General features: G+C 33.6%; 1 protein-coding gene across 7 annotated transcripts in view; it reads left to right on the top strand.

The window, feature by feature from the left end:
- The window catches only part of LOC109690945 (serine-protein kinase ATM), a 340,952-nt gene that overhangs the window by 298,743 nt on the left and 27,838 nt on the right, over window positions 1–14,371 (top strand). For 5 of the 7 annotated variants that reach the window (XM_074066789.1, XM_074066791.1, XM_074066787.1 and 2 more), the window contains 14 exons: window positions 637–792; window positions 2,621–2,729; window positions 4,862–4,950; window positions 5,045–5,147; window positions 5,497–5,645; window positions 7,069–7,173; window positions 7,981–8,100; window positions 9,028–9,262; window positions 9,641–9,808; window positions 11,125–11,238; window positions 11,938–12,152; window positions 12,783–12,990; window positions 13,745–13,858; window positions 14,158–14,316. In XM_074066789.1, coding sequence (XP_073922890.1) covers window positions 637–792; window positions 2,621–2,729; window positions 4,862–4,950; window positions 5,045–5,147; window positions 5,497–5,645; window positions 7,069–7,173; window positions 7,981–8,100; window positions 9,028–9,262; window positions 9,641–9,808; window positions 11,125–11,238; window positions 11,938–12,152; window positions 12,783–12,990; window positions 13,745–13,858; window positions 14,158–14,316 — 2,044 coding nt within the window. The remainder of the gene's footprint in view (window positions 1–636; window positions 793–2,620; window positions 2,730–4,861; window positions 4,951–5,044; window positions 5,148–5,496; window positions 5,646–7,068; window positions 7,174–7,980; window positions 8,101–9,027; window positions 9,263–9,640; window positions 9,809–11,124; window positions 11,239–11,937; window positions 12,153–12,782; window positions 12,991–13,744; window positions 13,859–14,157; window positions 14,317–14,371) is intronic. The other 2 variants (XM_074066792.1, XM_074066790.1) reach the window with 1 other exon arrangement.

The raw sequence follows: 14,371 nt of genomic DNA, 5'->3' as shown, positions 1-14,371 counted from the left end.
GCTGAAGGAGTTAAGTTGTGAAGATCATACAGTTAGTAGCACAGCTGCTAGCTTTGTACCTAGATGTATCCTATGCCAACGCCTGTGCTCTTAACCACCAGTTTGTCACATCTCTATAATGTTAGTTTTAAAAAAATAAAACCTGTAGTCCTCTCCAGTTCTGATCTGCTATTACCACAGTGGAAATCTTTTACTAAATAACTCAACCTGTAAAATAAACTCCGGAGAAAATGGCTGTTTAGGAAAGACATGTAACTTGTCTTAGAAGAAACAATAAAAGTGTATGTGTGTATATGTGTTTGTATGTGTGAAGCTATTCTGTGCAGCCTACTCTTAGCCAATAACGCATGGATTTCTGCATGGGTAGAGGGCAGGCATGAAGTCTGCATTTGTATGGAGTGGCTGCCCATAACTTTCATCACGTTCTTCAAGGGGTTTACAATTCAAAAAGAATGAGGAACTGGACTCCTTAGCCATCTTAGTTATGAACATCCTAAGATGTGTTGGGAAATGTGTTTTCAGTTATTTTTAATTTTCTGTTTAACTAGCAGCTATTACATTGCATTCGGTGTCATTGTGCTTTTCTTTGGATACTGACATAAAACATGGAATGGCATCATGTTTAAATTTCTTTAGACCTTCTTCAGGAACAGTTTTTGATAACGCTTTCTGGCTGGATCTGAATTATCTGGAGGTTGCGAAGGTAGCTCAGTCTTGTGCTGCTCACTTTACAGCATTGCTCTATGCGGAAATCTATGCCGATAAGAAAAACATGGATGATCAAGAGAAAAGGTAATGGAATTTAGAATTTGTGGTTTTTAAGTTGGTGTAACATTGTTTCAATAAAGATGCATAGTAAAGATTTATTTTCTGCCTTTTTCCGCATTTAAGACATTTTAGGTAGATAAATTCTGTTTCAAAGTAGAAGTGATAACAATTTTTTAAAAGAAATAAGTAATTCTATGAAATAAATAAGAATGTTTATATGTATTATAAAAGTTAGACAGCAAGCTCCTGGAACTTAGAAACCATACTTATTTCTCTCTTATTCCCCTTAACAGCTAGCATTGGGAACTGAATATAAATGATCAGTAAATATTCTTTAGATGACTGATTCCCTTTTTCAGTTGTATTAGATTTACCACTACCTTCCTCAACTATTCAAAATACATTTGCCTTTTGAGTGTAATTCAATTTTAAGTAATGTGAATGATTTCTTTCTGTGACTAAGAAGCTTCATTTCTTTGTTATCTACTTATATTTCTAGCTACTTTAATTGCTTTCATCTGACTCTGATAAGAAGCTAATAAATACAGTTGTACATCATGTGATGTGAAAAATACCCAGAAAGTAGGAGAGTGAAAAGTATATGCTTTGTTATTCTAAGTGCCTTCCTCTACTCATTTGAAACAGCCTAGTGTTTCCACTTTCTCACCACTAAGTCAATCATATTAAGAAATTGAAATAACAAAGGTATATCACGTTGACATATTTGTCATTCTTGCTGCTAATAATTTTTTTCTTTAGACTGTCATTAAGTTGGAAAGGAAGTTTGTTTTAAACTGAAAAAAACTGGGAACCAGAATTCGGATCCAAGTCCAAATGTAATTAACTTACTAGACTTGGACCAGGTTCTTTACTCCTGATTATATTTTTAATCTCTGCTTTTCAGTATATGGATATGTATAATATGTAATCAGTAAGTTCATGATCACTGTAAACATCTCATGAAGACAAGTATGTTGTTACCAAGTATGGAATAAGAAATTGATAGTTGTCTTTTCTTGGAGTCATCTACTTTAGTCAGTGTCTGCATACTATGGAGTACTGGTGAAGTGGCTCATGTGGTAGAGTGCCTGCTGGCAAGTGTGAAACCCTGAGTTCAAACCACAGTACTGCCAATCAATCAATCAATCAGTCAATCAATAAATAAGGAAGTCTTACATATGAATAAGGGAACCAACTATTTCTAGTCTGAGTGAAAATAACAAAGAAAAAAGTGGAATAAATTTGTAGGCAAATGTTAGAGGCACTATCACTTATTTTATGTATTGAATTATTATTGTAGCTGTCTTGGTTTTAGAATTGCCATTACTTACTGAATAACATATGCATGTGTACAAACACATAGTTTATAGATAAGACCTTAGAATAGAAGAATCTGAATTCTAATTCTGACTGATACATGTTAATTTTACAGTCTTGGGTTTAAATGGATCTTACTGGTTGGTTTACTTTTAGAAGATTTCTTAATTTTTTTTTGCCAATTATTAGGTATTAAATTGTGTCTTATTGTAGTCTTAATTTGTATATAGTTGTTAATTAAGTTGAACTTCAGGCAAAACCACTGATAGAATATTTAGGACTTGAATTGGGGAACTTCAGCTCTATTTTTAAATATGCCTGTCCTATAAGTAAGCATATTTTAGCATTTAACCTTTCATATGTAGAAGATTGCTATAAAATGTAATTTTATTATACAGAATTAGCATTCACAAATTTTTCCATGCTAAGTCTAAATGATTCTGTTTTAAAGTATAAATGGTTCATTGTTTTGTTTTGTCACAATGAATAATATATTGCATTCATAAGCTTCTATGTCATATGTTCTCATTAAAAGAAGTGCTTATGTTATAAACAGAAGTCTTACATTTGAAGAAGGAAGCCAAGGTACAACTATTTCTAGTTTGAGTGAAAAAAGTAAAGAAGAAACTGGAATAAGTTTGCAGGTAAATATGAGCGACTCTGTTGCTTATAACAATATTTATCCTATACTTTTGGCTTTGCTTTTTTTTTTTATAGTGATGTCATTTGATTTTAAAATTGAAGTTACCTCTTGGATTTGGCATAATATATTTAAATTTATGGTTTGAAGCTTAGGTCTTCAAGTAGGCAGACTTGGATTCTAATTCTGACTCTGCCATGTAGGAATATAATCTTGTATAAATTATTAACCTGTCCAACCTTGAGCTTCCATAGCTAAAACTAAAACCACCTGTCTTGCAGGGTGAGTGTGTGCCATGAATTTTCTGCCACAGCACCCTCTCTATTCTCTTTAGCACTTACACATTATAATTATATATATGTGTACAATACATATATATATGTACAATATATGTATAATTTGTTTATTATTTTTCACAGTAGTTACTCCATAAATTTCTTAATACCTGCTCTTAATTTGGCCCACAATATCATCTGACATTCTTACCAAATTCCTTTTGTCAACTTACTCCTCTACAATAATAGTTTTAACTTCTCTGCCTTGTTTAAACTTCTCTACCGTTGCTTTCAGCTTGCCTTCTACCTCTTGGAAAAAATAATTAACCTGAATAGGAAATCCCACCGTGTCTCACCATCAGACATTGAAACCTCCTGCATGTGCTCTTTGACCACTTCTGTTATTAAAGCAGAGAAACCCCTTTCCTTTTATCTCAGGCAAATCTTTCTTCCTGTACTTTTTATTTATCTGCTCTTTCTTAGAAACTTTATTTTGTGAATATAATTTTTTTTGGTGGTGCTGAAGTTTGAACTCAGGGCTTTGTGCTTGCAAAGCAGATGCTCTCCTATTTGAGCCACACCTCCAGTCTGAAACTTTAATTTTTAATTGCTGTGTGCCTTTGAACTATAGCCTAAACATTTCAACTATTACTGTTTAAAATATTTTCCTTCTCACTAATACAAAATGACTTCCTTCTTTTCAATGACCTCTTTTAGGTATTACTTTCCCTCCTTCTTCCCTTCACAGCCAAACTTTGTGAACAAGTGGCCTATATTTGCTCTCTCCATTTCTCTCCACACATTCCATTAAAATAACACTTGTTAGCTAGGGATGTAGTTCAGTGGTGTAGTGCTTGCCTAGCATGCACAAAAAAGGAAAGAAAAAGAAAATAATACTTGCTAATGCTTTCCATGAGCCTTTTTATGTTGCTAAGTCTAGTAATAACCTTTAATTTCTCTTTTTCCTTAACATTTTAACATTTCATACTATCAACTGTGCCTTGTGTGAAGTATGTTTTGCTTACCTTTTGGACTCAGCTCTCCTGATTTTTCTCTTCCTTTTGACTTCTTTATAGTCTTATCCTACTTTTTTGAAATTTTGAAGTACCTTCTGTGCTAGGCTTAGGTACTGAATGTTTTACCTCTATGGGCTTTATTTTATGCTAATGAATAGAAATAGTTGAATTAGAATTATGTATAGAATTAGACTAGTATTAATTCATTTGTATTTAGAACATATTTCTCAGAGCAAGTTCAATAAACTTGATCAATTTTCTATGAAATATAGCTTCGAATTTGTTTCATGCTTTTTCTATGTGCATTTTTATTTTATTAACACAGTTTTAAACACAGTATTTCCTATGTAAATTTTATAACAGAGATTTGAATATTCAAACCACTTCTTCATCCATATCAAATTTTACCAACTATAATGCAGTTTTGAGTTTTCTTCAAAGAGAAACTCATGACTTTTATTTTTCCCAGTATCACATTTCTAGAGTGAGACTTAGCTGGACTTTATTTTCCCTTATACAGTTTATCTGTTGACAAGATTATTTTTGTTTTTGTGATTATTTTTGCATGTGATAAAAGCCTGGTAGTTTGGTATTCATTTCTTATCTAATTCATGAAATTATGAGCAATTCTTCTAAAGTAGACTACAATCATTTTGTTGTCTAGGACCCGTCAGCTATGTTGCTGATCCAAGTCCTTGATATATATGTAAATATCACTTAATTTTACCTTTATAACACAACATGCAGAGTTGAGAGTTGTGCATTGGTAATGATAAAATTAAAAGTTTACTAAACTCATGACATGGCTTTTCCCCCTCCCATTTTTGTTGTATTTCTGTTTTCAGGATCTTCTCTTAGAAATCTACCGAAGTATAGGAGAGCCAGATAGTCTGTATGGCTGTGGTGGAGGGAAAATGTTACAACCCCTTACAAGGTAAATTGCATTTTTCTAGATAATGATATAGTAAGTCTGTTCATGAAGGAATTGAATGCCAGTAGAAACAAAAGGTGTCCTTACAATCTTTTAGACTACGCACCTATGAGCATGAAGCAATGTGGGGGAAAGCCTTAGTGACATACGACCTTGAGACAGCAATCTCCTCATCTGCCCGCCAGGCAGGGATAATTCAGGTATACCATTTTGTTTTTTTCCTGCTTTGATAAATGCTTCACTTGTGTAGTATCTATATTATTTCAGTATGTCTGTAGAATTTTTATATAGTCAGATAAACTTGAAAGGTAAGACTGGAAGTTAATCTCTTTTCAGGCCTTGAGCTAAAACTTAAGGGATTCACAGGAAAACTGATCAGTTCATTGGCCTGAATGACATTGGGTTGCTGATCATAGTTTTGTTAGCTAATAGTATAAGACATTGATTGAGAGTATACACTGTATCAGGTAGCAGGTTAATTTTTATGTTTGCTGTATTTTGCTTCCCTAGTTTTTTGTTGAGATTTTCTTTTTAATGACTCCTGTTTAGGCCTTGCAGAATTTGGGACTCTGTCATATCCTGTCCATCTATTTAAAAGGATTAGATCATGAAAATAAAGAGCGGTGTGCTGAACTACAAGAACTTTATTACCAGGCAGCATGGAGAAATATGCAGTGGGACCATTGTAATTCTATCAAGTAAGAAAAAATCTAAATTGGCCCTCCCCTAGTTCTAAACAACTATTTTCATCTTATTTGAGTATAACAGGAGTTGTGGGGTTTTTTTTTTTTAATATTTTATAAATCCTATACAGTACACATATTCTTAAATTAGATAACATTAATCAGTTAATATGACAAGTCCTGATTTTACTCTTTTTCAATTAGGGCAACTCCATTGCCACCCCCAAACATTTTTAAAAATAGAAATATAAAGGAAGCCAGGTGTGGTAGTTCATGCCTGTAATCCTTGCAGGGGAGGCTGAGGCAGGCGGGACAGAGGTTCAAGGCCAGCCTGAGTTGCATAGTGAGACCCTGTCTCAAAAAAAAAGAGAAGTATTTTAGAATTGTGTCACTTACTGTTCACTGGACTAAGGAGTCCAAAGAAAAATACATGCAGTCCTCTTTTCACTTGCTGCCACAAACATTTTACTTAGTACATAGCACTTTCATTGCCTGGATAGTACACAAAAGACTGCTTATCTTTATTTATGAAATATTTTCTTTCATTAAAAATAGTGTTAAATCATGTTACCTAGAAAGATAACATTTATATGCTGTATGTAAGGTCAATACATTTTTTTAATTAAAAGCCAAACACCTAATCTAATAAATGGTTTCATATTTTTGTATTCCTGATGACCTGAACACTAAAAAATGAAATCATTTCAAACCCCAATCCCAGAAAAAATAATGAAATCATGTTCAGTTTCCTCCATAGAAAAATATTTTTATTAATTGGAATGCCTTTCAGATTTCATACTGTTAGAGTACTATATTAAAGACCTATTCTCATTTTTAATGCTTTTTACCACAACATCTGGTTACTGCTTGCCTCTGTAAATCATCATGCATCATTCTTCTTGCCTGCTATATTTTTCCCCAGTTACCGTGTGGGTTATGCTTCTTGTCATTCATTTTGTAATTTGATAATGTCATGTCTACCTATCGTAAAGTAGCTACCCCAACTTGCTGTTTTGTTACCTATTTAATTCTCTGAATGTCCCTTGTCACTGATTTTTTTTCTTATTTATTGTCCAAACCAGAGCATAAGCTTCATAGGAATGGAGACCTGACTGACTTGTTCACTGATGAACTCCTATATCTAGAGCCTGGTGCTGAGGGCCTGGCACATAATAGGTGTTCATTGAATAATTAAATATTATAACGTACTTAGAACCACAAAAAAGAGCTGAGAAATTTTCCTTTTTCTCTTTGAAAAATTTAAATGGCCCACAAAGTTATTTGTATTTCTTACTAACATTTCTAGAAGTGTGTTATTTATAAGAAATCATAATTTTCATTTTAATTTTGTCCTTTAAATTGTTTTTACATGCCTATCTTAAGATTTTCTACTTCTAAATATGTCTTTTTCTTTGATATTTTTGGAATTACCTCACAGCAATGGAATAGAAGAAACCAGCTACCACGAATCATTGTACAATGCTCTGCAGTCTCTAAGAGACGGAGAATTCTCTACATTTTATGAAAGTCTCAAATATGCCAGGTATATAAGAAAAAATACTGTATTTTAATATTTAATATCATGGCTGCATTTTTCAAAACATGAGGAATAATTTCAGTGTAAGGATTTGCACTGATGAAGGAGTAAATACTTGGTAATTATGGCCAAGTGTTTCTTGCCCCATTTTTTGTCCCTTTTTCAAGAAAATTCTTCTTTGAGACCCTGGGTCAGTTCTTTACTCTGAGTTGTCAAGAAAGTGTTGATGACTCCCCCTCCTTTGTTGTCTTCCTATGCAAGTACCCTGAGAATTTTAATCTTTTCTCACAGCTTTATGACATGTTCCCTCTCTGCATTAAAGTTCTGATTTATAAAATGATGACAATGGCCAATATTTATAGGCTTGTTTGAGGCACCAGTGAGATCATGCAGAAGGAAGCAACTAAACAAATATACCATTTTTTGAAAAAACTTAACAGTAGTTAGTGACCTAATAAATCCTGTATTTATTGACAGAAACAGTATTTCTCATCACTTTGTCAGGCTCTTTGTGTATGTGTTCTCTAACTTTCAAAATAACTATGGAAGTGAAAAAACCTAGGCTTAGTGAAATCCTGCCCCAAGGTTAGATAGCTATTAGCACAGAATTAGAATTTAAATGTGTACTAGGTCTGTATGATCCCAAGACTAGTTTTGTTTGTTTTCATTGCTATTTCATATATGCTATGTATTAGTATTGTTTGTAATGTTGATCAACAGCAGCCCTATGGTGGGAACTGTTTAGCCACAAACTTGAACTTTTATCTCCCTGAAAACCTCTTAGTTTTCCATCTGTTTTCTTTTCCTCACTAGAGTAAAAGAAGTAGAAGAGTTGTGTAAGGGCAGCCTTGAGTCTGTGTATTCACTGTACCCCACACTTAGTAGATTGCAGGCTATTGGAGAGTTGGAAAACATTGGGGAGCTTTTCTCAAGGTATGTTGCTCATGAGGCTTTAAAATCCTGCAGTGTAACTCTTCTGTTGCCCAATAGTGACTATGATGTGTATGATTTATTATTTTTAAATAAATTAACATTTTAGAGTTTTCTCAGCTTTACTTTCTAGTGTGGTAAATGTCAATGGATATAATCTAAAAATTAAAAGCTCTTTGGAGGTCTTTAGTAATTTGTAAGAGTGTATAAGAGTTGCTACTTTGGGGTTATTTGGGGAAGGGCAGTAAAGGTTTGGTTCCTGTGAATTTGTGCTCCTATTTCTTTCTCTATCAAGTAACTAAAAATGCTTTCATTTTCTAGTCATCATTTTTTTAGTTTTCCTGCTTCATCTTTTTTCTCTCATCACAGTAGTCCTGAGGGATTAGACAGTATTCCTTAGTCTACATTCGCATAAATAAATTGTTCAGTATGCCTTCTCTGTTCCTTTAATAAATACTGTTACTAGATGAAACCTTTGCCAGAAGCCAACCTTTTCTTCACTGTAGTGTGACTTCTTTGATAGCTGCAGCTGTGCATAGTCATCCCCAATAGGCATTCAATGAGTTTAATTCACTTCCTTGCAGATGTGTCCTCCTTTACTACAAAAAACATTAAAGCAGGGCAAGGGGTAGGCATTTTTTATGATTGGTCTGATGAATGTGTTCTCATTTCAGAAGAATATTTTTATTTAGTAGGGCTGCTTTTCATGATTTCAAAGAGTATTTTCAGAGTCTTAAAATGATTACATGTGGCCTCTCTGCTGACCACAAAGTATTTTGTAGTTTTCTGAACTTTAATCCATATTTAGGATTATTTAAAAGTTAAGTGTTGTTACTGCAAGAGTTCCTTTGTGTTGTATCTTAAGTTTCAGAACCAGATAAATTTTTTTTAAGTTTTTCTTGCTTACTGAACTCTATGTTTGACTTTCAGGTCAGTCACAGATAGACAAGTCTCTGAAGTGTACATGAAGTGGCAGAAACACTCCCAGCTTCTTAAGGACAGTGACTTCAGTTTTCAGGAGCCTATTATGGCTTTACGTACAGTCATTTTGGAGATCCTAGTACAAAAGGAAATGGAGAGCTCCCAAAGAGAATGTTTTAAAGACATTCTCACCAAACACCTTGTAGAATTCTCTGTTCTGGCCCGAACATTCAAGAATACTCAGGTAAAATTACATCGTCTCTTCTCTTTCCTGTTCCTTTATTACCCAGATGGCAGAGAGCATGAGTGAAGAAGGAATGTCTTTGAGAAGTATGGACACTGTTGTATTGGAATTAGACACACCTGAGTGTAAGCCTTGAGCAAAGTATTTTTCTTCTTCACCTCAATTTCCTTGTTATAAAATGAAAAGATATAATTTACTGTATTGATAGCAAGTCAGTGATTTGATACACATGGGGGTGGGGGCAGGGAGGCTGGAGGTTGGAAGGTAAGCACAGAGATACATATGATAGTCCTTACACAAAAATCAAGTTCTCAGTGAGTTACTGGTAATAGTAAAAATAGTAAAGGTAATTGTTCCCATACATCATTTTCATTTCAGCTTCCTGAAAGGGCAATATTTCAAATTAAGCAGTATAATTCAGCTGTTTGTGGAGTGTCTGAGTGGCAGCTGGAGGAAGCACAAGTATTCTGGGCAAAAAAGGAGCAGAGTCTTGCCCTGAGTATCCTCAAACAAATGATCAAGAAATTGGATGCCAGCTGCACCGAGGTTTTTGGTTTTACTTTTTTTCAGTTGGCCAAGTTAGTTTTATGGTTATTAACAAAATATTGTCATGGTTAAGAAAATTTTGATAGCAATTTTATTAAAGCTTTGAAATTACTAATCCATGAACAAGATGCTGTGAAATGAATCTTGAAAGTTAATGTTTATAAAGAAGTTTAGAAACGATTTTTTCTACTTACAAATCTATCAGTCTATCTTGTGGCAGATTCATTTATTTTGTCCCAGTGTTAAGTTTTAACTTTCTGTTGAATGCACGGGTAGTAGTGGAAAATAATCAGGAAGTACATACTCAGTTTGAACTGGCAAGGGCAAAATTGGAAGAGATGCATGAGAATAAAAGTAGAAAAAAATGAAGCAAGCTGAAGCAATTAGTTTGTTAACTCAAATGCTTTGAAAATACATGTTTATTTATCATCACCTGTCAGTTATCGAAAATTTATGTTGCTATCTCAGCTTACTCCCAGCATACAATAGACAGCAGAGTAGCATATGTAGGAATCATGAAGAGGTGGAAGATTTGGTTGCAGTGGTGTCCCTCAGACATCCCTGCTTAGTGATTCTCAGCTTACTGGACTTTAGATAGTAGATGCTTATATGATATACGCTCCATCATTAGAGAATTCATCATCAGACCAAAGCACTGCTCCCAGTATAACATGTTGAAATATCACTTAACACTGTGGGCTCCCTGGAGATCTTAGTACCTCACTTTTCTCTGCAAATTGGGGACAGTAATAGTACCCACTTCACAGGATTCCTGTGAGATTTCAATGAGTTAATATACATAAAGCTGTTACAAAGTGCCTAGTGTATATAAGTTCTCAGTAGGAGTAATAATTATTAAATGGTGTGGGATGATTATTTCATAAACTTACATACTTGGAATTATTAAAATAGTTGTATGGTGAAAGCAGATAAACATTTTTTAACTTCTTTATTATTAGTGTATATTAATTGTACACATTGAAGGGTTTCATTGTGGTATTTCTACATATGCTTGTAGTATACCTTGGTCATGTTTACCACTCTAATCCCCTTCTTTTCCCCTCCCTCCCCTTTTATGCAGTGACATTTTCATATGTGTAAGCACTGTTCTTTGATGATACTCACTTCTATCACTCTTTTCCCTTCCCCCCTTCTTCTGGTTATTCCCGTAGTCCTCACTTTACAATCATGTCCTTTTTTTTGAGGAAAAACATTTTTGATCTGCTTTTTCTCCCTACGTGGAAGATGTTTTTATATAGTCATAATAATGATTTACATTTTAAGATTTTACTTTTTTTTTTTTTTTAAAAATACAGAATGATCCCAACCTAAAACTTATATACACAGAATGTCTGAGAGTTTGTGGCAACTGGTTAGCAGAAACTTGCTTAGAAAATCCTGCAGTCATCATGCAGACCTATCTAGAAAAGGTAAGCTTTCACAACAACTCTTAAGATCCCTGTTTAGCATACACTTGATCCTCCATCAAGATCAAGTGTAGTTCAAAGGCAAATAAAAGAGTGGTTTCATTCATCCATATAGTATTTCCATTGGAGCTCTGTGTAATCTTTGTTAGAGTGAAACAGAATGTTAGAGCATATTTTGAAAATAACCTCACTGTGTCTTTCTCCTCCATCTTGTTTCTACCCCCAGCTGTTCTTTCAACAAGTTATTTCTAATAATTTCTCCTTTTACTCTTCTATAAAAAATGTCTGATTAAGGGATATACAACTCATTTTTTGCTATTCATATATCCAACCATCTATAAGTAAGAGCAAGGACTTCAGTACTCTAGCTCCTTTTGATCTTCCTGTTTTCCCCTCTTATTCTTTAGTGTAACTAATTTGGGAAATAGTTACTTTACTAAATGAAAGTAACAGGAAAAAAAACATGTAATTGTTTTTCAACTTAAGTAGCTCTTTATTTTTGCCCAGTTTTTTGTAAGTATTAGCTATTGTGGCTATTTCAACATTGTCAAAGTTGTTTGAACAGTTCTTTGAATATGTTTTTCATACACCTTAGGATTTATATATATATAAATGCAGTATGGGGTTACCTTGACCTGAGTGATTCTGTAAATGTATTTAGTATTTGTAAATATAACTTAAATGGATTGCATGTTCTTAAAGGCAGTGCAGGTTGCTGGAAGTTATGAAGGAGAAGGCAATGAGCTCAGAAGTGGAAAAATGAAGGCATTTCTCTCATTAGCAAGGTTCTCTGATACTCAGTACCAACGAATTGAAAACTACATGAACTCATCAGAATTCGAAAACAAGCAAGCTCTCTTAAAGAGGGCTAAAGAGGAAGTGGGCCTCCTAAGAGAACATAGAATTCAAACTAACAGGTAACTAGATGTCTACAGGCAACAATTTTATCTTTACCAGTTAACAAGGACATGTTTGTATAAAAAGTGATGTCAACTCTTCTCTGACTTAGAGTTTTGAGCACTAAAACTTGAGTACTTGTAGATTTTTTTGGCTCTGCTGTGGCTAATCACAACTTAAATTAGTATATAAAACACTGACGTGTTCGTTTATGAAGAATTCCTATCCTGGTTTGGTTCTAAGCTCATGGTAGGATATGTAGATAGAGCTTTTTTGCTTTTTTTTTTTTTTTTTTTTTGGTGTCACAGTTGTTAAAAGAAATAAGTATTGAAATTAAATACAGAAGACTTACCTCTTTGATGTAATGTATTTAAGTCTGCTTTGAGTCTATGTATTTTAATGTAAGTAGAGAATTAAGTTAATTAAATAGCTTCAATATTAAGGACAATAACTTTGTCCTTGGTTAACTAGAAGGCTTATGAATTGCACAATTTTGACAAAAGTAAGTTGGTTCCCTTATAATCCTTAAAATTTTGCTTTTCTTCTGGATGGACATCTTATCTTTTTTATTTATGTTGCATATCATGTTTGGCCTTGTAGTTTTGTAAAATTTTGTGGGTTTTTTTGTGTTTTACTTTATCTACTGCAAGATACACGGTAAAGGTTCAGAGAGAACTGGAGTTGGATGAATGTGCGCTCCGTGCACTAAAAGAAGATCGTAAACGCTTCTTATGTAAAGCAGTTGAAAATTACATCAGCTGCTTACTAAGTGGAGAAGAACATGATACATGGGTATTCAGGCTTTGTTCCCTCTGGCTTGAAAATTCTGGAGTTTCTGAAGTCAGTGGCATGATGAAGGCAAGTCTTCCTCAACCCAGAATTTGATCTTGGGCTTTGAAAACTTAGACATAAGTCCTTCAATATCTGATTTTTTTATATTCCTTTGTAGCACTCATAATTGTTCCAGTGCTCCACATATAGGTCCATAAGTGGTTCAGGTCAAGACAGAAGTACTTCATCAATTTTTATTTAACAAATACTAGATTTTAATGATGGCACCTAATATTAAAGATATGTTGGCAAAATATTTGTAAGTTAGTTAATAGGTTAAAGGTCAAATGATTTGACTAGATAAAAAAAATTCATAGTAAACACAACCAATCTCTCCTATAGTATACAATAAAATTTGTTACTTTTGGCATGTAGAGAAAAGTAATTATTCCATCTTACTGCTCACCAGCTTCTCAGGAGTCAAGATTACAATGGAACTCAAATTCACACTTGTTCTCCCTGGAATCACTAATGCAAGCAATGCCAAGTATTCTAGTTATAAATACAATATTCCAGAAGTTTTTACTTATCATTGAATTTATCTAGGATACCCATTTGTAGACTTTTCCATAGGGTGACAAGGAAAAAAATGTAGTGAGTGAAGTTTTACTAACAACTATTAGTTTGTGCTAGTAGAGGAACATTATTTTAGAATAATTTGCTTGCATATGAGAATATTTGGAATGGTAGTGTACATTTTTTTTTATTTATATGTGCATACAATGTTTGGGTCATTTCTCCCATAGTGTACATTTCTTAATTTGGTATTTTTTAATGGTAGAGAGATGGAATGAAGATTTCATCATATAAATTTTTGCCTCTTATGTACCAATTGGCTGCTAGAATGGGGACCAAAATGACAGGAGGCCTAGGATTTCATGAAGTCCTCAATAATGTAAGTAGATCTGAGGATCAAAACATAATTGCTTTTATATTACAATATTACATATAAAGTATATTTTATTGTTCCTTGCTAGGAAATGGATATATAAAATTTTGTCTTCTCTCACTCCATATAAGTTACTCAGTTTCTTTCTCTTATTCCTGTTAGACCTGACTTGTTCTCTCTCTCACACACACACACACACAAACTCTGCCCACTGCAGAATGTATTTTGATTTAAAGCAAATGGAAAATTGTGGATTTTCTATGTTTTTTATTTGTATGAAACTAATAGTTCTTAATTTTCAACAGCTCATCTCTAGGATTTCAATGGATCACCCCCATCATACTTTGTTTATTATATTGGCCTTAGCAAATGCAAACAAAGATGAATTTTTGACCAAACCAGAGGCAGCAAGGAGGAGTAGAATAACTAAAAATGTACCTAAGCAAAACTCTCAACTTGATGAGGTATTTGGATTAAATATACCTTTTGAGTCATGATATTCATTCCTTCACAGAATAG

The sequence above is a fragment of the Castor canadensis genome, chromosome 2, assembly GCF_047511655.1.
Source record: "Castor canadensis chromosome 2, mCasCan1.hap1v2, whole genome shotgun sequence".
Taxonomy (NCBI): Eukaryota; Metazoa; Chordata; class Mammalia; order Rodentia; family Castoridae; genus Castor; species Castor canadensis.
Note: the sequence above shows the minus strand (reverse complement) of the source record. Positions and strands in the feature narration are given on the sequence as shown.